Raw genomic sequence first — 23835 nt, forward strand, 5'->3', positions numbered from 1 at the left:
CAGTTTGAACAAGAAGAATTGTGTATTAAGTGGTAAAAATTTCATCAAGATTCATTAACATTTTCAAAACTTATCAAAAGTTGAACGCAAGAGACGTAAATAATTGTGGTAATTTATATTGAAAACCAACAGGGTAAGCAGAAGTGATCGCCAAAGGTTCCAAATTTCAAAAACCGTTCACGAATACCATGGTTAATAAACGTTACCGGGCAACTATGACGTTTGATCATGCAAAGCAAACCAAATCTAGAGGTGGAATATATGACTGGATTCTACGAGCGAAAATCAGTGATGAGTGAGGACAGAGTAGTGCAAAAGAATACTAGGAATACTCCGGCCGTGATTTGGCTAAAAATTTCACTTTGGCGTACACTCCAGCTTGGCGAATTTGTTCGTGAGAAGGTTGTCAGTCGTAGTGTGTCAGCAAGCATGACAACAAAACGTGGTTGCTCAAAACTATACCAGGAAGCGGTACAAGCATGTTCTGACCAAGTATAACGCATGTACTTAAATAGGAGCTTCATCGTGATAATGAGCTTTGCACAAATCCTCGGTCTAACAATTTAAATAAAACTATGAATCTTAGTTAATTTCACTTGTTTTCATTTTTTGTCATATTCATTTTTATTACTACAATTTGCATGCAAACTTGTTGTCAATCTTCACTCCATGCATTTTAATTAATTTTAAAAAATACTATTTTTCGTTCTTTGAGAAATATGTGCATCGGACAGCAATTGAATAATAACCGTACAGAGAGTTGAAAAGTTCTATAACTATGTTGTATAATAATTCAAAATACAAAGTTTGAAATAACTAATAACATCAATTCTTATAAGGGACCATTCATAAATTACGTAACGCAAAAATTGCCCAAAATTGACTCCCCCCTCCCCCCATGTAACAAATTGTCACAAATTTCTCCGTCCCCCCTCCCCTATTACGTAACAAATTCCAACAAAACATATGTTTTTCTTCGGTGAAAACATGTTACGTAACGATCTAGCTAACTCCCCCTCCCCCCTATGTCACAACATGTCACAACTTGTTATACCCCCTCCCCCCCTAAAAGCGTTACGTAATTTATGAATGGTCTCTAAAAGCTACATCATCTAGATACCCAAATATCTTATTGCGTGCAAATCAACAAATTCTATCATTTAACTACACACCATTTAAAATTCGATACATTATAAACGTTATTGGCATACACTGGAACCATCAAAACTATTCATTTGTGAAAATTTACTAATATTTATATTAAAATGTCGGCCATTTTGTATCCGCCATTTTGAATTTTGAAAATCTTACATCAAAATCGTAATCTACGCCCCAAAAAACCGCGGTATGTACATTTTCAGGTCAATCAAAACCATTTTCGACTTTTGGCCAGGTTTTTAGGGAAATCCGCCACTGTGCAGCAGTGAAATTCAGAGACGGATCTTGGCGGGAAATCGTGCCTACTTTGGACTCCGTAGGACGCTCCGGTCGAACACAATTCGCCGCCGCACGAAGTTGATTATCTACAAGACGCTGATTAGATCGGTGGTCCTCTACGGCCACGAGATCTGGACTATGCTCGTGGAGGACCAACGCGCCCTTGGAGTTTTCGAACGAAAGGTGTTGCGTACCATATATGGTGGCGTGCAGATGGAAGACGGAACGTGGCGCAAGCGAATGAACCATGAGTTGTATCAGCTGCACATTCGTTGTATTGGTACGAACTTTCATCAAAAATAACGGATCAAAGACCAAAAATATCCACAAATTAGATCCAGGAAAAGAAGTCTCCCAAAGTACCCACTCTCGATGGGGGATGCAATTACAATGTGTCTTCTAACTTATCGTCGTCCATATCTAGATATACTGAGTAGTTTGAACCATTTCTTTTTCACAGTATTGGTCTGTATATGACTTATTTATCCATATTTCCTGCACGAGAATTCGGAACGAAACAATATGAAAGCTATGAGGATGCATTGCAATCAACTGATTGCACGGCTTTTATGCTATCGACATAGCCTAGACATTTCACACTATTTACTTCAATGCAAATAAAAACTTTGAAATATCTACCTGGCTCATTCACGAATCGCATTCTCCCTGTCGTTCTCTGTGCAAGGGGCTTGCACATGTGACCTTGTCTCACTTTACTATATTCAATTGCGCGTTAAAATACTGGACCAGTAAATTCTATTCTGTACATAAATCTTTTTTTCGGGAATATGTGATCAAAAAATAAATTTCGAATTCCAAAGCAAATTGAACGTTCCAGGTTCCTGATAACTAATTAAGGTCCAACAATAAAGTAGAAACACCAGATAATCTTAAAACGACGCCGTCAAGTAAAGAAGCACGAAAACAAAAAGAATAAAACCAAAAAAAAAGATGGAAGCCCTAGAAAGTCCATTGCATATTTATTAGCCTTTTCTCAGAAGATGGGATTTTCAAAAACATTTCAAAACTTTCTGATGCAATGGTTCTAAAATTCGTACAATCCGGTTTATTCATTTTCTTTATTCAAAAATGTTTTTAGATTCATATATATATATATATATATATATATATATATATATATATATATATATATATATATATATATATATATATATATATATATATATATATATATATATATATATATATATATATATATATATATATATATATATATATATATATATATATATATATATATATATATATATATATATATATATATATATATATATATATATATATATATATATATATATATATATATATATATATATATATATATATATATATATATATATATATATATATATATATATATATATATATATATATATATATATATATATATATATATATATATATATATATATATATATATATATATATATATATATGACCATTTCATTGTAATTAATTATTTCATTCCAAATCTTTTTATTCGTTTTGTTCATCTGCGTTCATTTTACTTATTTTATTCGTTTCATTCTTTGGATTCACTCTAATCAGTTTATTCTTTTTGTGCATTTTAACTCATATCATTCATTTAACTTATTTTATTCATTGTTTTCATTGTATGCATTTTATTCATTTTTTCCAGTTTATTCATTTTGTTCAGTTTCTTCATTTTAATAATCTGACTACTTTTTCAGTTTTAATCATTTCATCCAATTAATTTATTTGATCAATTAATTTCTTTATATTAATTTATAACCTTTTACCATTGTTTAATTTTTCATTTTTATCAATGCATTTTATTCTGCTCATTTTCTTCTTTTTATTCATTTTATCACTTCCGATCATTTTGTTTATTTGATTCGTTTGTTTTATTTATGCATTTCATTTATTTTTTACTTTATTCATTTTGTTCATCCATTCTTTTTATTCATTTTATCCATTTCATTAATTTGATTCATTGTATTCACTGGATGAATTAAATCAATTTGATTCATTTAATTCATATGATTAATTTGATTCATTTGATTCATTTGATACATGTGATTCATGTGATTCATTTGATTCATATGATTCATTTGATTCATTTGATTCATTTGATTCATTTGATTCATTTGATTCAGTTGATTCATTTGATTCATTTGATTCATTTGATTCATTTGATTCATTTGATTCATTTGATTCATTTGATTCATTTGATTCATTTGATTCATTTGATTCATTTGATTCATTTGATTCATTTGATTCATTTGATTCATTTGATTCATTTGATTCATTTGATTCATTTGATTCATTTGATTCATTTGATTCATTTGATTCATTTGATTCATTTGATTCATTTGATTCATTTGATTCATTTGATTCATTTGATTCATTTGATTCATTTGATTCATTTGATTCATTTGATTCATTTGATTCATTTGATTCATTTGATTCATTTGATTCATTTGATTCATTTGATTCATTTGATTCATTTGATTCATTTGATTTATTTGATTTATTTGATTTATTTGATTCATTTGATTTATTTGATTAATTTGATTAATTTGATTAATTTGATTCATTTGATTCATTTGATTCATTTGATTCATTTGATTAATTTGATTCATTTGATTCATTTGATTCATTTGATTCATTTGATTCATTTGATTCATTTGATTCATTTGATTCATTTGATTCATTTGATTCATTTGATTCATTTGATTCATTTGATTCATTTGATTCATTTGATTCATTTGATTCATTTGATTCATTTGATTCATTTGATTCATTTGATTCATTTGATTCATTTGATTCATTTGATTCATTTGATTCATTTGATTCATTTGATTCATTTGATTCATTTGATTCATTTGATTCATTTGATTCATTTGATTCATTTGATTCATTTGTTTCATTTGATTCATTTGATTCATTTGATTCATTTGATTCATTTGATTCATTTGATTCATTTTATTCATTTTATTCATTTGATTCATTTGATTCATATGATTAATTTGATTCATTTGATTCATTTGATACATGTGATTCATGTGATTCATTTGATTCATATGATTCATTTGATTCATTTGATTCATTTGATTCATTTGATTCATTTGATTCATTTGATTCATTTGATTCATTTGATTCATTTGATTCATTTGATTCATTTGATTCATTTGATTCATTTGATTCATTTGATTCATTTGATTCATTTGATTCATTTGATTCATTTGATTCATTTGATTCATTTGATTCATTTGATTCATTTGATTCATTTGATTCATTTGATTCATTTGATTCATTTGATTTATTTGATTTATTTGATTTATTTGATTCATTTGATTCATTTGATTCATTTGATTCATTTGATTCATTTGATTCATTTGATTAATTTGATTAATTTGATTAATTTGATTCATTTGATTCATTTGATTCATTTGATTCATTTGATTCATTTGATTCGTTTGATTCATTTGATTCATTTGATTCATTTGATTCATTTGATTCATTTGATTCATTTGATTCATTTGATTCATTTGATTCATTTGATTCATTTGATTCATTTGATTCATTTGATTCATTTGATTCATTTGATTCATTTGATTCATTTGATTCATTTGATTCAATTGATTCATTTGATTCATTTGATTCATTTGATTCATTTGATTCATTTGATTCATTTGATTCATTTGATTCATTTGATTCATTTGATTCATTTGATTCATTTGATTCATTTGATTCATTTAATTCATTTGATTCATTTGATTCATTTGATTCATTTGATTCATTTGATTCATTTGATTTATTTGATTCATTTGATTCATTTGATTCATTTGATTCATTTGATTCATTTGATTCATTTGATTCATTTGATTCATTTGATTCATTTGATTCATTTGATTCATTTGATTCATTTGATTCATTTGATTCATTTGATTCATTTGATTCATTTGATTCATTTGATTCATTTGATTCATTTGATTCATTTGATTCATTTGATTCATTTGATTCATTTGATTCATTTGATTCATTTGATTCATTTGATTCATTTGATTCATTTGATTCATTTGATTCATTTGATTCATTTGATTCATTTGATTCATTTGATTCATTTGATTCATTTGATTCATTTGATTCATTTGATTCATTTGATTCATTTGATTCATTTTATTCATTTGATTCATTTGATTCATTTGATTCATTTGATTCATTTGATTTATTTGATTCATTTGATTCATTTGACTCATTTGATTCATTTGATTCATTTGATTCATTTGAATCATTTGATTCATTTGAATCATTTGAATGATTTGATTCATTTGTTCAGTCATTTGTTTTATTTCATTCAATTTGTTAGTATGAGTCAATTTATTCTATTATTCTTATAACTATTTCTAAATAAAATCTTAATTTTTATTTGATAACCCAATCTAATTTCATTTGTGTATTTTATAATTTTGATTTACATTAATTTTTCTACTCATTTTATGAATTTAAAAACCTAGTCGTTTTGTTGATTTCTATAATTTATTCGAGATTTTATTCGTGCAAGACTAGAAACTAGGAAACCGAGGCGTTTTGAGAAACCGGTATTTTCGGTATTGAAAATGAAAAAAACCGGTAAAACCGCTAAAAACCGGTAATCACAAAGAAAAAATCGAAATTAAATTGAATTTACAAAGCAGTCGCATTTAACTTGCTTTGATGTCAATTCATACTTTATTAACAAAGTAATCGCTCAACAGACGTTACTTGAGAACCACTGATGATCGCAGCATGAAAAGTGTGCATGTCGTCATGTTGTCTAACTCGCTTATTGTACCAAAAAGCACAGCAGGTTAGCTAAATGCAGTAGACAAAAAGAGACAAAAGAGATTCGACAAACCATTATTTCGAAAACAGACCTAAAATTGCTGTTTTCTCCTTATACAAATGCCTTAACATATACTGAAAATAATGTTCAAAAAATGTTTGAGCTCCAGCGCATCAAAAACGTTTTAGATTTGTAATAGGTCAGGTTAATCTGTCTATTTTGTCACCAGTATTCAAAATACCCATTTTAACAGTCCTACTTCGTATATGAAACCGCTTAAGTTTTAATTCCACCTCGTCTTGAAAACCAGCGTTTATGTGCTTCCTTTTCCAATTGAGCATGAGCAGGATGACCGTACAACTCGTAATTGCTAGTCCTTAATTGAACAGAACAAGCAAAATGTCACAAAAAATTTGCGAATGGAACCTGGGAGTAGCTATCCATCATCAATCGAGAGTTCTGTACGGTATAATGCCAATGGCGATGTCTGCCGCGTCTTTACAGCCATCTGGGAAGGAACGAAATGTTAGCGTAACAAATTTTGTTATGGAGACCGTGTACCTCTGCATCTCCACGTTTGCCACGGGCAGGAATTTTGTCAGTGGGGTGAGGTAAATAATTGCACAAGTCAATGCTTGGAGAAGTGTTGTCATGTATTCATTGCTCTGAGCAGCTAGCCACCGAGAATTTATAACAGATTCTTAGATTGTTAAAAATGCAACTTCAACTCCGGACAACTGATTGTCGTGAGTGTTGTTTAGTTGATTCAAGCGATATGTGACTACTGAATATGCTAATAGCTGTGTAATTGAAGATTTCGAAATATAAAGAATATGCATCGTATTATTATAACCAATGAAACGACAAATATGAGTTGATTTCTCTCTCTACAAACGATTGAATATGATGCAGATTGTTATGCAATTAACATTCGCGCGCGTAATAACATTATTACTATGAGCAAGAATGATCGAAGGAAGGAAACTGATTCACTAATTTAATACAGCCATGTGCTGAAGATCAATCGAGCTGCATTCCACTGCTTATACAAAAACATTGAAGTGTCCCAAAACAGGCGATCTTACTTCTAATATTAGTAGGTGAAAATATTTTTAAAGTATTTCGAAAGCTCTATTATAAAAAAAACAATGAAAAATTATTTAAATAGTTTTCGCTAAAAAAAAATATCGAAAATACCGGTTTTTCATTCTTGCAAAACCGGTATTTCGGTATTTAATATTTGGACGGTTTTACCGGTTTTCGGTAACGGTAAAACCGGTACTCCCAACCCTACTAGAAAACTAGAACTGTTTTCATCCCACCTCTAGTTGGGTGCATACTTCTCGTGAGCTCTGCAAACTAATCCAATAGTAAAATGTGTAAGAAATGTCTCATCTCACTGCTAGGTGGATTAAATCGGTTTTTGCCTTTCTCAATAGAAAGGTATTGCAATTGCTCTGAAAACCGACTGTTTAACGGAGGCCCGGAGGGCCGAGTGACATATACCATTCGATTCAGTTCGTCGAGTTCGGCAAATGTCTGTGTGTGTATGTATGTGTGTGTATGTATGTGTGTGTGTGTATGTGCGTCTGTGTGTGTGTACGCGAACACAATCTCACTCACTTTTCTCAGAGATGGATGAACCGATTTTTACAAACTTAGTCCCAAATGAAAGGTGCAACGTTCCCGTAGGCTGCTATTGAATTTCTAATGGATCCGACTTCCGGTTCCGGAATTACAGGGTGATGAGTACGATCACGCAGAAAATGTCGATTTTAAGAAATTCTGCAATGAATGTATAATGGTGAAAATTTTTCCAAAATGTGACCACAACTGCTTCGATTTGTAGTACTAGGTCATTAACAGCCATTCAAAGTCTCTTTGGTCACATTGGTCACCATCATCGGTTCCGGAAGCCCCGGCGGAAGTATCCAAATTCAGACCAACAGTCACATCGGTTTCTCGGAGATGGCTAGACCGAATCAACTAAACTTAGTTTCAAATGAAAGATGTTACGTCCCCGTAAATGGCCATTAAATTTTATCCCCAACCGACTTCCGCTTCCGGAGTTACGGGCTGTGGCGTGCGATCACATAGCAAATTGTGATTCAAACCGATACTCCGATGGAAGCAAAAAAGATAAAAATTTCGCTAAAATGTCTCTCAAATAACTTAACTTTGCAGTTCTAGGTCACCGACGGCCAAACCAACTTTCGTTGACTACATTGACCACCATAGACGGTTCCGGAAGTGCCCGGGAAAAGCGGCCATCTTTCATAACTAGCAAACTCATATCAGTTTCTCGGAAATGGTTGGGCCGATTTTCACAAACTTAGTCCCAAATGATAGCTATGTTATCCCCACAGATGTCTGTAAAATTTCGCACGGATCGCTTGTATGGTTCCGGAAATATAGACTGAACGGTCCGGTCACACATGAAATTCCCATATAAGCCGGAACTCAAATTTTTTTTCGAAGGGGGGACCCCATGAAATTTCAGTAATCGAATTCGTATTTTTGATGCCAAACATCTTTAAAATGCATGAAACGTCGAGATTTTACGTTATCTCGAAAATTTTTTTTTTTATAAAAATCGACTTTTTGGGACTTTGCCGATTTCGCACCTTTTTGCCTTTTGGTATTGCAATTGCTCTGAAAACCGACTTTTTAACGGAGGCCCGGAGGGCCGAGTGACATATACCATTCGATTCAGTTCGTCGAGTTCGGCAAATGTCTGTGTGTGTATGTATGTGTGTGTGTGTGTATGTGTGTGTGTGTGTATGTGCGTCTGTGTGTGTGTACGCGAACACAATCTCACTCACTTTTCTCAGAGATGGATGAACCGATTTTTACAAACTTAGTCCCAAATGAAAGGTGCAACGTTCCCATAGGCTGCTATTGAATTTCTAATGGATCCGACTTCCGGTTCCGGAATTACAGAGTGATGAGTACGATCACGCAGAAAACGTCGATTTTAAGAAATTCTGCAATGAATGTATAATGGTGAAAATTTTTCCAAAATGTGACCACAACTGCTTCGATTTGTAGTACTAGGTCATTAACAGCCATTCAAAGTCTCTTTGGTCACATTGGCCACCATCATCGGTTCCGGAAGCCCCGGCGGAAGTATCCAAATTCAGAGTAACAGTCACATCGGTTTCTCGGATATGGCTAGACCGATTCGACTAAACTTGACCTCAAATGAAAGGTATTGCGTCCCCGTAAATGGCTATTAAATTTTATCCCCAACCGACTTCCGGTTCCGGAGTTACGGGTTGTGGCGTGCGATCACATAGCAAATTGTGATTCAAACCGATACCCCGATGGAAGCAAAAAAGGTAAAAATTTCGCTAAAATGTCTCTCAAATAACTTAACTTTGCAGTTCTAGGTCACCGACGGCCAAACAAACTTTCGTTGACTACATTGACCACCATAGACGGTTCCGGAAGTGCCCGGGAAAAGCGGCCATCTTTCATAACTAGCAAACTCATATCAGTTTCTCGGAAATGGTTGGGCCGATTTTCACAAACTTAGTCCCAAATGATAGCTATATTATCCCCACAGATGTCTGTAACATTTCGCACGGACCGCTTGTATGGTTCCGGAAATATAGACTGAACGGTCCGGTCACACATGAAATTCCCATATAAGCCGGAACTCAAAATTTTTTTCAAAGGGGGGACCCCATGAAATTTCAGAAATCGAATTCGTATTTTTGATGCCAAACATCTTTAAAATGCATGAAACGTCGAGATTTTATGTTATCACGAAATTTTTTTTTTTAGAAATCGACTTTTTGGGACTTTGCCGATTTTGCACCTTTTTGCCTTTCTCAATAGAAAGGTATTGCAATTGCTCTGAAAACCGACTTTTTAACGGAGGCCCGGAGGGCCGAGTGACATATACCATTCGATTCAGTTCGTCGAGTTCGGCAAATGTCTGTGTGTGTGTATGTATGTGTGTGTATGTGCGTCTGTGTGTGTGTACGCGAACACAATCTCACTCACTTTTCTCAGAGATGGATGAACCGATTGTTACAAACTTAGTCCCAAATGAAAGGTGCAACGTTCCCGTAGGCTGCTATTGAATTTCTAATGGATCCGACTTCCGGTTCCGGAATTACAGGGTGATGAGTACGATCACGCAGAAAATGTCGATTTTAAGAAATTCTGCAATGAATGTATAATGGTGAAAATTTTTCCAAAATGTGACCACAACTGCTTCAATTTGTAGTACTAGGTCATTAACAGCCATTCAAAGTCTCTTTGGTCACATTGGTCACCATCATCGGTTCCGGAAGCCCCGGCGGAAGTATCCAAATTCAGACCAACAGTCACATCGGTTACTCGGAGATGGCTAGACCGAATCAACCAAACTTAGTCTCAAATGAAAGATGTTACGTCCCCGTAAATATCCATTAAATTTTATCCCCAACCGACTTCCGCTTCCGGAGTTACGGGCTGTGGCGTGCGATCACATAGCAAATTGTGATTCAAACCGATACTCCGATGGAAGCAAAAAAGATAAAAATTTCGCTAAAATGTCTCTCAAATAACTTAACTTTGCAGTTCTAGGTCACCGACGGCCAAACCAACTTTCGTTGACTACATTGACCACCATAGACGGTTCCGGAAGTGCCCGGGAAAAGCGGCCATCTTTCATAACTAGCAAACTCATATCAGTTTCTCGGAAATGGTTGGGCCGATTTTCACAAACTTAGTCCCAAATGATAGCTATATTATCCCCACAGATGTCTGTAAAATTTCGCACGGATCGCTTGTATGGTTCCGGAAATATAGACTGAACGGTCCGGTCACACATGAAATTCCCATATAAGCCGGAACTCAAATTTTTTTTCAAAGGGGGGACCCCATGAAATTTCAGTAATCGAATTCGTATTTTTGATGCCAAACATCTTTAAAATGCATGAAACGTTGAGATTTTATGTTATCTCGAAAAAAATTTTTTTTATAAAAATCGACTTTTTGGGACTTTGCCGATTTCGCACCTTTTTTCAGTTCAATATTACCGTGGCTGTTCTTTCTTTTTCAAAATTTTAGATTTGAATAATGATTTATTTTCCTGTACATAGTTGTCATGTGATGTACAATAATAAAATGTAATATATGCATTTAAAAGCTTTTAATGAATATAAACAACGCACACATTCTCGTGATTCATGATTGAGAAAGGCACAATTGCACCGCTAGGTGGATTAAAATAGGTTTTTTATTAGGGCAACCATTCTAAAGTGTATTCTACTTCACTCCGGTTATGTCTCTCACATTACCCACCCATTTTTCTTCCATTGGCGGCAAAAACGTTTCTTGTGGCCTGTTTTACCACATTGGAAACACACCAACGGCTTCCGTTCACCATGCTTTCCCGGCTGCGCATACTTCCCCACCATTATTGCTACCAGTGTTACGAAATTTCAAAATCAGTTACCTATTTCTGCTTGCATTTACCGAAACCGACATTCAGATTCAACGCCTCTCTCATTCATTCACTTTCCAACTGACTGAAATTTCATGCAGAATCGAATGCTTGAGTGCAGAGGAAACATAAATTCATTCACCAACCAAAGCATTCATTTGTTATTATGTCGACAGTTTGAAGGCAGAAGTTAGCATCTTGTACATTTTCGAGCATAAGTGAACTGCGTAATCTATATCTGGTGCACTTTTGATCGATAATCCCTCTCAGAGCCAGCATAGAAAGAAAATTCACTTTGCTTCTGAAACCGAACATGTCCGTACCTGAAAGCGCTGCGTCGGGAGAACGAATGACGATGGAAACGAACCAAAAAATTCATTCATCGCAGCGGGCTTGAATTGAATTTCGTTTTCTTTCAAATTCATGCAGCGATGTCAATTTTTTTAAGCTCTGATTGCTACCTGCAGTCCGCCAACAGGTCTTTCCGCTTTCGAGGATCCCGATTGTTCCGCGTCGAGGAAAATTCTCCTGATCTGTTCGATCGACATTTTCTCCAAATCGTCTTTTCGCACGACCGACAGCGCCCCCAGGATCTGCTGAAATTTATCTGGAATAGCCACCAAAAGAGTGTTTAATTGCTCAGCACTGCTTACTGCTTCTCCCATGCTCTCTAACTGTCTAATAATATCTTGATGCATAGCAAACAGCTGCTTAAGCGACGCAAACTTCTCTGTTTTGAAAGTGTACAGCTTTGCTCGCAAACCAATCATAGCCACTGCACCAGTTTTCTGATAGACTTGGTCTAACCGTGTAATAATTTCCTTTGCAGTTTTGCAATGCAGTACATGTCCCATCGGTTCATCATCTAACGCAAGCCATAACTCGTTAACAGCCCCATCGTCTTCCTTGAGACGTTTTTCCAAAATTTGCTTTCTCGCATTTTCCTCATCTTCTGAAGCCCCTTCCACTGCGTGGAAATAATTCTCTTCTCTCAAACACATGCAGAAAACCTTCATTTTTAAAATGCTGCTCTATCCTTTTCCGCCATAAGGGAAAAGATTTCTCGTCGCCCCGTAATACAGGCGTTTGAGGCGGTTTTCCATACTGGTCGAGTTATCAACACGGAAAACCTTACAAATGTTAATGAGGAAACAACCAAATATTTAAAATTTTCCTAGACAACAAACCACGATTACTCAAGGCTTCACTCCACAGCAAAGATGGCTGTCTGAGTAGCAAAAATCGCTCCGTTGCTTGCAAACCACTCTTGTGCGTATAAACGGCTCCCCTTGATCAAAATAAATTACAACCTGTTCCAACGATATTCAAGGTTTCACCCCACAGCAAAAGATGGCTGTCTGGGTAACAAAAATCGCTTCGTTGTCTGTAAGCTAGTCAATGACAAACTACGTGACCGCATAAACTACCCTTGATTAAGAAATAGATTACAACCCTTTCCAAAGTAACCAAACAAAGTAGAGATAGATATCTCTGTTCCGAAGAAACGTTGGTCTCCTCTAAAACTAAATAAAAAATCATCCAAAGTAAGCTATCTGTTAGAATCGTTTCTCTGGGCCAAAGAAACGTTGGTCTCTTCTAAAACTAAACGAAATTCATCCAAAGTAAACTATCTGTTAGAATAGCTTCTGTATACGATAATTTCTTCCTTCTCACCGGACTCGACGAGGGCGAACTGGGCGGCGAAGCTATTCGGCGACGACGGTTATTAATTTTGGCGAAAGTTACTTTTACCAGGAAAATTTCTTGGTTATAAAAAACTGTTCACTGTTCGACAATTCAATCACAAGTGTGTTATATTTCAATTGTAGTTCATCTATATAAAGTAAATGTTGGCAAGTGTATGTGAAACTATGTGCACAAGGTTTGTATAGGTAAGTGGTTGTACAAGGTAAGTATAGTTAGCGTTTTAGGTAAATATTTATTACAAATGTGCTTTTAAATTAATCGTGTTGAATCATTCAGCGTTGCCAACACACAGGCCTCCGTTGAAACGGTTGGTTTCAACAACTCCCTTGATCTGCTCTGCGATGAAGAACCGGTTCCTGATCATCAAGTGGGAGAAGGTAAACCTCAGTGATTGCGCGCTTGTAGATTCCATTGGCCGTGCGAACTTCGACGACACGCACATGTCCATCGTCTCCTGGAGCAGCTGCTACAATACGACCGAGATTCCATCGCAACGGCGGTTGGTTGTCCTGCTTCAGTAGGACCAGGGATCCTACCTTGACCTCATCACGGACTTGTTGCCATTTGGAACGTTGATGCAGTTCACTCACGTAATCACGAGACCATCTCTTCCAGAAATCCTGAATTCCTCGTGTCATCTCCTGAAAACGTTTAATCTTGTTAATCTTCTGTTCGGTGTAGTCAGGCTCCGGGATGGAAAACAGCGGTTCCCCAACTATAAAGTGTCCTGGAGTTAAACTCTGCAAGTCTTGTGGATGATTCGATAACGAAGATAAGGGTCGAGAATTCAATATACATTCTATTTGGGCAACAGCTGTAGACATCTCGTCGAGTGTATAGGATCTACTTCCCAAGATCCGACCGAAATGATGTTTAAAAGATTTCACTCCGGCCTCCCACAAACCACCATGATGAGGAGACCGCGGTGGAATGAAGTGAAAAGTGATTCCATTTTCGAGACAGTATCCATTCCATCTTTCGGTAGAAAACTGTTCCATGTATTGGGAGCGTAGCAATTTTAGCTCTCGATCTGCGCCGACAAAAGCGGTAGAGTTGTCGCAATACAAGTTAATTAACCGACCGCGACGGGCGATGAACCGTTTCACCGCATTAACACACGCGACGGACGATAGATCGGTTACGATTTCGAGGTGTAGCGCCTTCACCACCATGCATACGAACACCGCGACGTACATTTTTACGTTTGCTCCTCTCCCATATAACGGACGAATGTGGAATGGCCCGCAGTAGTCCAAGCCACTATTTGAGAACACTCGCGCCGGCGTAACACGAACAGTCGGAAGAGGTGCCATGAATTGCTCAGTTGGTGTGGGAGAGCATCTGAAGCAGGTGATACATTGTCGAACGACCTTGCGCGCCAGGTCACGTCCTCGCACGGGCCAGAACCTTTGTCTCATTGTTGCGAGGAGAAGCGTTGGTCCGCCGTGTAGCGTTCTTATGTGTATAGAGCGTGCAATCATCCAAGTGAGGCGGTGATTCGCAGGGAGCAAAATCGGTGCTCTCGAATCTAAAGAACAATGCATTTTCATCAAACGCCCAGCGATTCGTAGGAGCCCAGTTTCATCCAAAACCGGATTGAAGGTTTTTAGTGACGATTTGAGCTTTCGATCCTTGCTAGTGAGGGTACGTCGAGGATTCGAAGAAAGATAATGAATTTCGTCTGCAAATTCAACGGACTGCACAGAGCGTATAAGCGCCTTCAATGAAAAATCCACCTCCAAGGTATTAAGAGGGCCAACCTTGCGAGATTGTTTTGGGCTTCTCGAATTACGGCAGAACCTCAGACAGTAGCTAGCGACCCTTAGAAGCTTTCCAAGTTCCGAAAACCGAGAAATGATAGGATTTTCCGTTTTAACGATTGTAAAGGTGAAAACATTTCGGGTCTCTGCTTCCTTCACTAGTTCATCTGTTTTAGCTAACTTAATGATGTTTTCCGGCCAGTGCGTAGATGACAGCAGGAGAAATTCTGGACCATGCCACCATAGAAAATCATCCAGCACCTGTGATGGGAGTACACCTCTGGAATGTCGATCAGCTGGGTTCATTAGAGTTGGAACATAGCGCCAGCTATCCGTTTCAGTCAGCTTCTGTATCTCCGCTACCCTGCTCGAAACGAAAACTTTCCACACTGTCGGGGGAGATTTGATCCAGTGAAGAACAATACTAGAATCGGTCCAAAACGTGACTGTTCCTGTGAATTTAGATGTTTTCACGACTTGATTCACAAGTTGGCTTCCAAGAAGGGCAGCGCATAATTCTAATTTGGGTATTGTGAGACCACGAAGAGGTGCGACGCGTGATTTAGAAACAAGTAAATGACTGTGTGAAACTCCGAAACCGTCGGTCGATACAACATAAACGCAGGCACCATATCCGCGTTATAAAGCGTCGCAGAAACAATGCAATTCGAATCGATTATCAGTATTTGCAATTACCCGCCGCGGTACCTTCAGCTCCGATAGTTTTGGAATCTCATTTCGATATTTGAACCACCAATCTCGTTGCTTTACCGGAGTTCTTCGTCCCAAGAAAGATTCATCGCCCAAAGCTGCTGAACGAAGATTTTCGCACTCACTATGACAGCTCCAACCAAACCAAGAGGGTCGAAAAGCTGTGCCATTTTAGATAGTACTACTCTTTTAGTAAAACTGCTCAACTCCGGTAGACCCGGAATTTTGAATCCAAATTCATCAGAATCATGTGACCATAGTAGACCCAGTGTCTTGACAGCAGTCGAACGGTCGATCTCCGTTAGCGGCAAGGATTCCTTCAAATCATCAGGAATGTGCCTTATAATCTGCGCATCATTAGCACACCACTTTCTAAGACGAAAACCACCTAGCTCCAACAGCTGAGAAAGTTGTTTGCTTGCTTCAATCAATTCGTCAAGGTCATCACTTCCAGTAAGTACGTCATCTACATAAAATCCTTTTCGAATTATACCCGCACCAAGAGGAAAACGTCTTCCTTCATCCTCTGCGAGTTGGTTTAGCACGCGGGTAGCTAGGTACGGAGCGCTTGATGTCCCATAAGTGATTGTGGTAAGCTGATACCGCTGTAGGGGCTGCGAAGCATTCGATCTCCAGAGAATTTGCTGCAGTTTGCGGTCTGTTGGATGTACCCACACTTGCCGAAACATTTTTTCAATATCGGCTATAAATACGAACTTTGGTGCTCGAAAATTGAGTACGGTAGCGAGAAGCGATGGCTGGACAATCGGGCCGACGAGTAGAACATCGTTCAGAGACATTTGAGTACTACCCTTGCATGTTGCATCAAATACTACTCTCGTTTTCGTTGTTGAGCTCTCTGGACGATGAATAGCGTGGTGTGGCAGGAAAAACTGGGGATGTTCGATGCGAGCACTCAGTTCCATATGACCTAGATTGCGATATTCTTCCATAAAGTCTACATATTCCCTTTTGAATTCACTGTTCAATGTGAATTTCCTTTCGATTGCCAGTAATCTGCGTTGAGCCACTGCATATGACTCTCCCAGCAGCGGTAGTAGTTCTTCGCGCACAGGAAGACGGACCATGTATCGACCGCCATTTGCTCTAGAAACATTTTTCTTGAAGTGGTCTTCACACACCTGCTCTAGTGGAGTCATAGATTTGCCGTCATCAAAGTTTTCTACTTCCAAAAAACGGTGTGAAGTAGTTTCAAGACTTCTCGAAGCGCTCACGATGCATATCAACGATGGGTTAGCTGACTCCAACAATTTACCAACGACAACGTATCCGAAAACCGTCTGTTGCAATGTAGGATATCCCTCAGACAGACGCACCTTGTGGCTTTCCAGTAACGAGTAGAACAGCTCTGCACCTATAAGCAGGTCCACACCAGCACTTATATTGAAACGAGGATCTGCTAACGGGATGTTGTCAGGGATATTCCAACGAGAAATGTCAACATGATTACTAGGGATAGTCACTGTAATTTGTGGAATCACGAGACATTCGAGATGATAATCAAATTTTCCAAAGCGCGAAGAAATCTTGATATGCACCTTAGAGCGTATATGGACGATCTCTTGTCCAATACCGCTTACTTGCATATTTATATTATCACGTTTCAACTCAAGCCTTCTTGCCATAGCTTCAGAGATAAAGTTGGCTTGTGAACAGCTGTCTAAAACTCCACGAATGAAGTGCGAACCACCAGTAGTTCCTTTCACCTTCACAACTACCGTTGAAAGAAACACTTCACCCGTACAACCGACGGAATCTTTCTTCGGTGCAACATATGCAGCCATAGGCAAAGTGTTCTGATCGACTGCCGAACTACCGATCGAATATGATACGGACGAACCAACCGGCGGCGGGGAGGGAGCGACGACGACCGAATACGTATAAGCCGATACCGAATCCATTGCGCGCGAGACGACTTGCGACGGAGGTGGTGAAGGGCATGATTGCGATGCGAACAAGCTTGTATGCGACAACAGTTGTCCTGAAGGAATCACGTCACTGGTTACAGCTGAACAGGCTAAAGATGTTTGCGTAGCAGGCTTATGGCCCGTATGAAGAGGAGGCAAATGCAGCAGCGTGTGATGTTTCTTCGAACAATTTCTGCAACAGCTACTACTACAGTTCTTCGCCAGGTGTGATCCCTTCAGACAATTTATGCACAATCCATGCTTCTTCACAAACTCAAAACGCTGCTTGGCTTCCATTCCGAGAAATTGATCACATTTAAACAGTGGGTGGGCATGTTTACATTTGAATGTAGTCTCAGTCGTGATGTGTGAGGAAATTGGTTTGGGCCTGACAGGTTTCAAGTCAACCGGTTGGTTACAATTGTGCAACAGTTTTACTGATTGTAACACCCTCGACGTTTTTAGAACAAAGTCAATCAAATTTTGATATGTTGGTCTTGCATCACCTTCACAATTGTTCTCCCATTCTTTCAATGTTACTGGATCGAGTCGCTTACTGAGACTTTCAACGAGTACTGTATTCCAGAGATTTGCTGGTGTGTCTAATTTCTCCAAAATACCCACATGGTGATCAAATTCGTCCACTAGATCGTATAAAGCGGATGAAGAAGCCTTTTTTACATTGGGAATGGTGAACAAGGTTGCAAAATGATGTTTGAGTAGCAAGTTTGGGTTATCATACCGCTCACAAACCGATTTCCATGCGATCGTGAATTTGGCGGCATTAACCTCTAAATTAGCAACAATACGAGCAGCTTCCCCTCTAAATGCAGCCTACAGATAGTGCATTTTCTGCACAGGTGTCAAATGGACACTAGTGTGGATCATAGACTTGAAGATGTCCCGAAAGGCAATCCACTCGTAGGCGGTCGATCAGATAACTTACTGACCAGAGAGGCCTTGAGATCAAAATATAGATCCTGGAACTGGATTCGTTCGTCGGACAATGTTGCTTCAACTTCACTCTCGCCGTCAACACGATCTTCAATCTCTTCGATATCATCTTGAACACTCGCAAAGCCTGCCCATAATTGAGCAAGAGAATCGATCCCCACTTGTACTTGATGCCCTTGGCCCTCTCGAAATTGATCATTGAACTTTTTAATCAACGCAGCGGAGCCGAAAATGTTTGCTCGCTGGCGCATAAGTGTTTTGAGTTTCGCTGCATTTGATCGAACCGGCCTTTTCTTTGGCGGTGTAACTTTGATCATGCTCATTGTAATGAAATATAAAATAAATGCACCCACCTGGTCTCGATGTAATTCGTACCTTTGACGCAACCTCAAACCTGTCACACAGACACGTGGTGTTCCTTGAGTGTCTGATGGATTGCGTTACCAGCAAATATCACTGTGTCGACGATGATGATATAGGATCCTTCGAGAAATCGATCCTTCCAGAGGCGAGATCCACAGCGATAAATTCCGGCGTAACAGGTTAGTGCACCATGTGGCTCACGACGTTGAGAAAGATGGCTACCCTTAAGTACGACAATGCCGTCCTGCCCTTTGCTGCAACACACAATCCCGGGTTTCGGCACCAACTTTGTATACGATAATTTCTTCCTTCTCACGGGACTCGACGAGGGCGAACTGGGCGGCGAAGCTATTCGGCGACGACGGTTATTAATTTTGGCGAAAGTTACTTTTACCAGGGAAATTTCTTGGTTATAAAAAAACGTGTTCACTGTTCGACAATTCAATCACAAGTGTGTTATATTTCAATTGTAGTTCATCTGTATAAAGTAAATGTTGGCAAGTGTATGTGCACAAGGTTTGTATAGATAAGTGGTTGTACAAGGTAAGTATAGTTAGCGTTTTAGGTAAATATTTATTACAAACGTGCTTTTAAATTAATCGTGTTGAATCATTCAGCGTTGCCAACAGCTTTTCTGGACCCATAACCTGAAAGCTGAAACGAAGTGGAATTATCCAGCGAAAGCACTTGAATGTGAGAAACCGGGTGTGGTCGACACCACGCTTAAGTGCTGAACCTTCCGCAAACTGTAGTGTGAGAAACCGGGTGGGGTATTCACCACACTACTGTTTGATACCGAATCTGAAAAGCATAAAATGTTTGTCATCAATGCCGTTTCCGGCAATCAAAAAAGAGCGTTTTAGTTAGCCAAATAAAATGCCCCGAAGGCTAATACTCCATTACTGTACCACCGCCCTATCTGCTGAGAGGCATTCTATTCTAGCGAAACATATATTTATATATATATATATATATATATATATATATATATATATATATATATATATATATATATATATATATATATATATATATATATATATATATATATATATATATATATATATATATATATATATATATATATATATATATATATATATATATATATATATATATATATATATATATATATATATATATATATATTGGGAACAACGACAGATATAATTATAGAATGCTAATTGCCTTTTTTGACAATAATCGTTTACGTTAAGCGCCCAGCAAGTGGAAGTCATTCTACGTTAGTCCAATTTGTTGGATGTTTATTCATTGAACACCCGACATCCTCAACTGGCCGTTACTGTCAAGCTGGCGTAAACGATTATTGCCAAAAAATTGCCCTTTTTTACTTTTTTACATATTACGAACTAAACAATTTAGACCGCCATTATGGCACGTAAAAAGCTGGATAGTGCAGGACAATACCTCACTAATCCCTTAAGAGTTCATGCGAGCAAGCTTCTAATTTTCTAATCTGTCATTGTTCAACCACTTTTTGATGATTCATAGGTCGTTGAATGCGAAATTTTATGCTATCTTTAAATTTTTATTAAAACAAAGACTCTTCTTTAGAAGAATTGCAATTTCCCTTTTTTCATTAAAAAATCGGAAAATTATGGTTGTTTTCCTATTATTGTTCCAAATACGCATAGTAGTTGCCATAAAGGAACATAACATAGAATTCATTTGGAAAGGTAATTTTTTCTTCATTTCAGAAATTTAAATCGGTTGAAAAATGACCGCGTAGAAATTTTTTTAGTGCCGAAAGTTCCGAAAATAAGTTTTTTGCCATAAATCAAGATTTTGAGAGTATACAACATTTTTCATCATTATTTTTCGTTGCATTTGATGAGATCTACAACCTATACGAGGTCGCTTGCAAAATACAAAATCACTGTAGCACCGTGTGGTCTATGTAATATTTTAAATCACATTATAAAGGTTTAACTTATAACTACAATACAAAAATGCTCCGTAGGGTGGATGTACCAACGCAAGTAAACAATAAGCATTATAACTTATTTTTTGTCTCTCTTCTAATGCATTGTAATGAATATGGGTTTTCGTTCTCACATAATATGAATGTTTTACGAAAATTACCTTTAGTCCGTCTCGAACTGAGGTACCTTGCCTCGTCCTTCACGGTAAGTGTGCTGCGTTTGCTCCCTAGACTATATTGCACATGTTCAATTGAAATGAAATATGCCGAAATTAATCTTCAAAAAGTTGCATAACAAATAAACCCACAGCATTACAATAGCATTATATCGGCTTTTTTTTGACTCTGTAACGGCACTAAAGGCACTTGTAAAGCTTACATGCTTTAAAGATCGTTGAAGCATCCCAAGCAACCAGAAGTTCGGATAATACTTAAAAAGCACACTTTAAACTTCACATAAAGTTCTTAGCAAACTTTCAAGCTGCTTAAGCTTTAATGGAGCTTTAAAGCTGCTTACGCGGCTATTAGAACATAAAACGTACTGAAAAATTACCTAAAACGAGAAGCTTATGCAGCTCCCTTATACGAACTTTTGGTTGCTTGGGATGTACGCGTTATTTCAGCTTTATATACGCATATAGAGCAAGCGATAATGCTATATGTCGGCTGTGCAGTTATGCATTATTGATGCTAATATAGACCTTCATTGCATTGTTAATGCTGTAATGGAGTTTCAATGCAACATTAGTTCAAATATATAGCCAATATAGTGCAATGACTTAATGCTTATGGTTACTTAGGAATAGTAGCATACCTTAGGAAAACTTTTGCTAAAAAATCGATGAATAGACCTATGGGCAATGTTAATACATTAAACGAAAACTTTCAATCCCTACTTCATAGGAAAAATATATAACCAATTTATGTATTCAAACCAGCTGTACCACTATAGGAACACATGTACCAATAGTAGTACAATCGCTAATTTCGGTTCCTATTGTTGCAAGTCCCATTGATTTCTTATGGGACATTAGATCAACTATAGGTGCAAGAGAGCTCAAAATTCAAAGAAATGAAAATTTTTCGATAGTTTTTTGATCAAATTTTAAGGATAACATTTTCATTGTCGCATAAAATTAGTGCGATGAATCGATTAAAAAATGTTTGTTGATGGTTGGTACCTTAGTTAGGCGTATAACCCACTACTGCAACTATTGGTACACCTCAACTATAGGAGCACCCACCCTAAATACTGAAGAATTCTAAAAAATCCACGTTTCGCGAACTTTCTTTTCTCGCAGTACTAGAAACTGCTCAATTTCTATCTTCCTATAATCAACACAATTTTCGCTGCATTTTTATAATCAAATTGCATGGAGAAGATAGTTGTAGACAATGCACAGTGGTCCGAATCCAGAATTTAGGATGACAAAAACATTTGTGACTAAACGACTAGTTCTAGAGATTTCATTTCTTCGGAACAAATAATCTGCGTCAATTGAGGCATCTTTTGAGATGGGTGATATTAGAATGGTCCTAATTGTTTGTACGATCTTAAAATTATTTTAGAAATAAGAAGGGATAGAACAATGAGGTGTTCCGCAAAATTATAGTATTTGTAACTTTAATGGTTTTAATTTTACAGTTATTAGAAAGATGTGTGATAGGGTAACCCTAAAAAATCAGTTTTTTCATTATAACTTTTTAAATAATTTTTTTCCGTCAATAGTGTCTTCACAAAACTTTTAGAGCTTATTAAGACGAATAATATTTATATAGACAGATTTGAGATAGCTCATTTAGTTCAGAAGTTATGAGCATATTTAGCAAAAAAATGTTGATATCTCAAAATGGAGCAAATGAAATTGATTTCTTCTTTTTGCATTTGAAAGACAACAATTGATAGTATGTTTTATTAAAAAATGTCAGAGGTGATTTTTGTTTTACTCATTTTATTTTAGTTTGAATATTGAGAATATTATTATTATTTGTAGCATTAAAAGTAAAACGGTCAGTGTAACCTAGCAACTATTTTTAAAACAAGATCAGATAGATAAACAAAATCTCAAATAAAACTGCCCGATAGTGTCGAAGGGCCCGGTGCGTTGTTGTTTCCAATGTGTTTCGTTCCGCCTGAGCCGTGGAAAACCTTCCCAGCACTCCGTCATACTGTGGCGACGGGTCCGCTTACTTAATATTTAGGTCACAGCCGTGTTAGAATCCATATAGGAAGCGGAAAACCTTCTTAGCACCCTGCTCAAGTGTGGCGAAGCGCCCATGCATGCTTTAAATTGTCACGAGTAATCAAGATGTGTGCACCATCTGGAAGATCGTAGAAATCCGGAACATTATTTTTCCCATTTTCAACAAGATCATAGGGTCCGAAGTAAGCAGCAATATTTTTTAAAACATCTTCAATGTTGGCAACGCTGCTGAATTTTCTTGAGTGGTTTTCTCGAAACTTGCCGATAGACTTATTCCTCATTTTTAATGCCTCTGTGAAGAGGCATTAGAAACGAGGAATAAGTCTATCCGCAAGTTTCGAGAAAACCATAGCAATACATAGAGTAGAATGGGGTCAAACATGTACGGGTGTACAATAAGTATAGGGGTATCTTTGCAATGTTGTTGCAGAGGTAGCTCGTGTTGCGTGAATTAGATACAGGGTAGAGAACATCGTTGAAGGCTATCATTTCGGTTGTTGCCGTGAAGCAGCTGTATTAGTTATGACGTCGTTTATGTTTTGGCGTGTTGTTCTGCGGAAACGAATTGTCTTTCGTCCTCAG

The 23835-nt window shown here is 37.0% G+C and overlaps 2 protein-coding genes across 4 annotated transcripts in view; one reads left to right on the forward strand and one right to left on the reverse strand.

Annotated features, from left to right (window-relative positions):
• LOC131693147 (uncharacterized) overlaps nucleotides 1-23835 on the forward strand; it is a 369761-nt gene that overhangs the window by 338538 nt on the left and 7388 nt on the right. The gene's annotated exons all lie outside the window — the stretch shown is intronic.
• On the reverse strand, nucleotides 15919-19067 carry LOC131687460 (uncharacterized). The gene is made up of 2 exons (XM_058971550.1): nucleotides 18741-19067; nucleotides 15919-18624 (listed from the first exon to the last, which is right to left on the reverse strand). Exons 1-2 carry the CDS (start codon nucleotides 19065-19067, stop codon nucleotides 15919-15921), a joined length of 3033 nt encoding a protein of 1010 aa, XP_058827533.1.

Source organism: Topomyia yanbarensis, chromosome 3 (genome assembly GCF_030247195.1).
Source record: "Topomyia yanbarensis strain Yona2022 chromosome 3, ASM3024719v1, whole genome shotgun sequence".
NCBI lineage: Eukaryota > Metazoa > Arthropoda > Insecta > Diptera > Culicidae > Topomyia > Topomyia yanbarensis.

Excerpts from the sequence above, each read along its gene's own strand:
- LOC131687460 (XM_058971550.1), bottom strand. The coding sequence starts at position 19,067 with ATGAGCATGATCAAAGTTACACCGCCAAAGAAAAGGCCGGTTCGATCA. Across the intron at positions 18,625-18,740 it reads TTGATCTCAAGGCCTCTCTG|GCTGCATTTAGAGGGGAAGC; the intron begins GTCAGTAAGTTA and ends CACTATCTGTAG.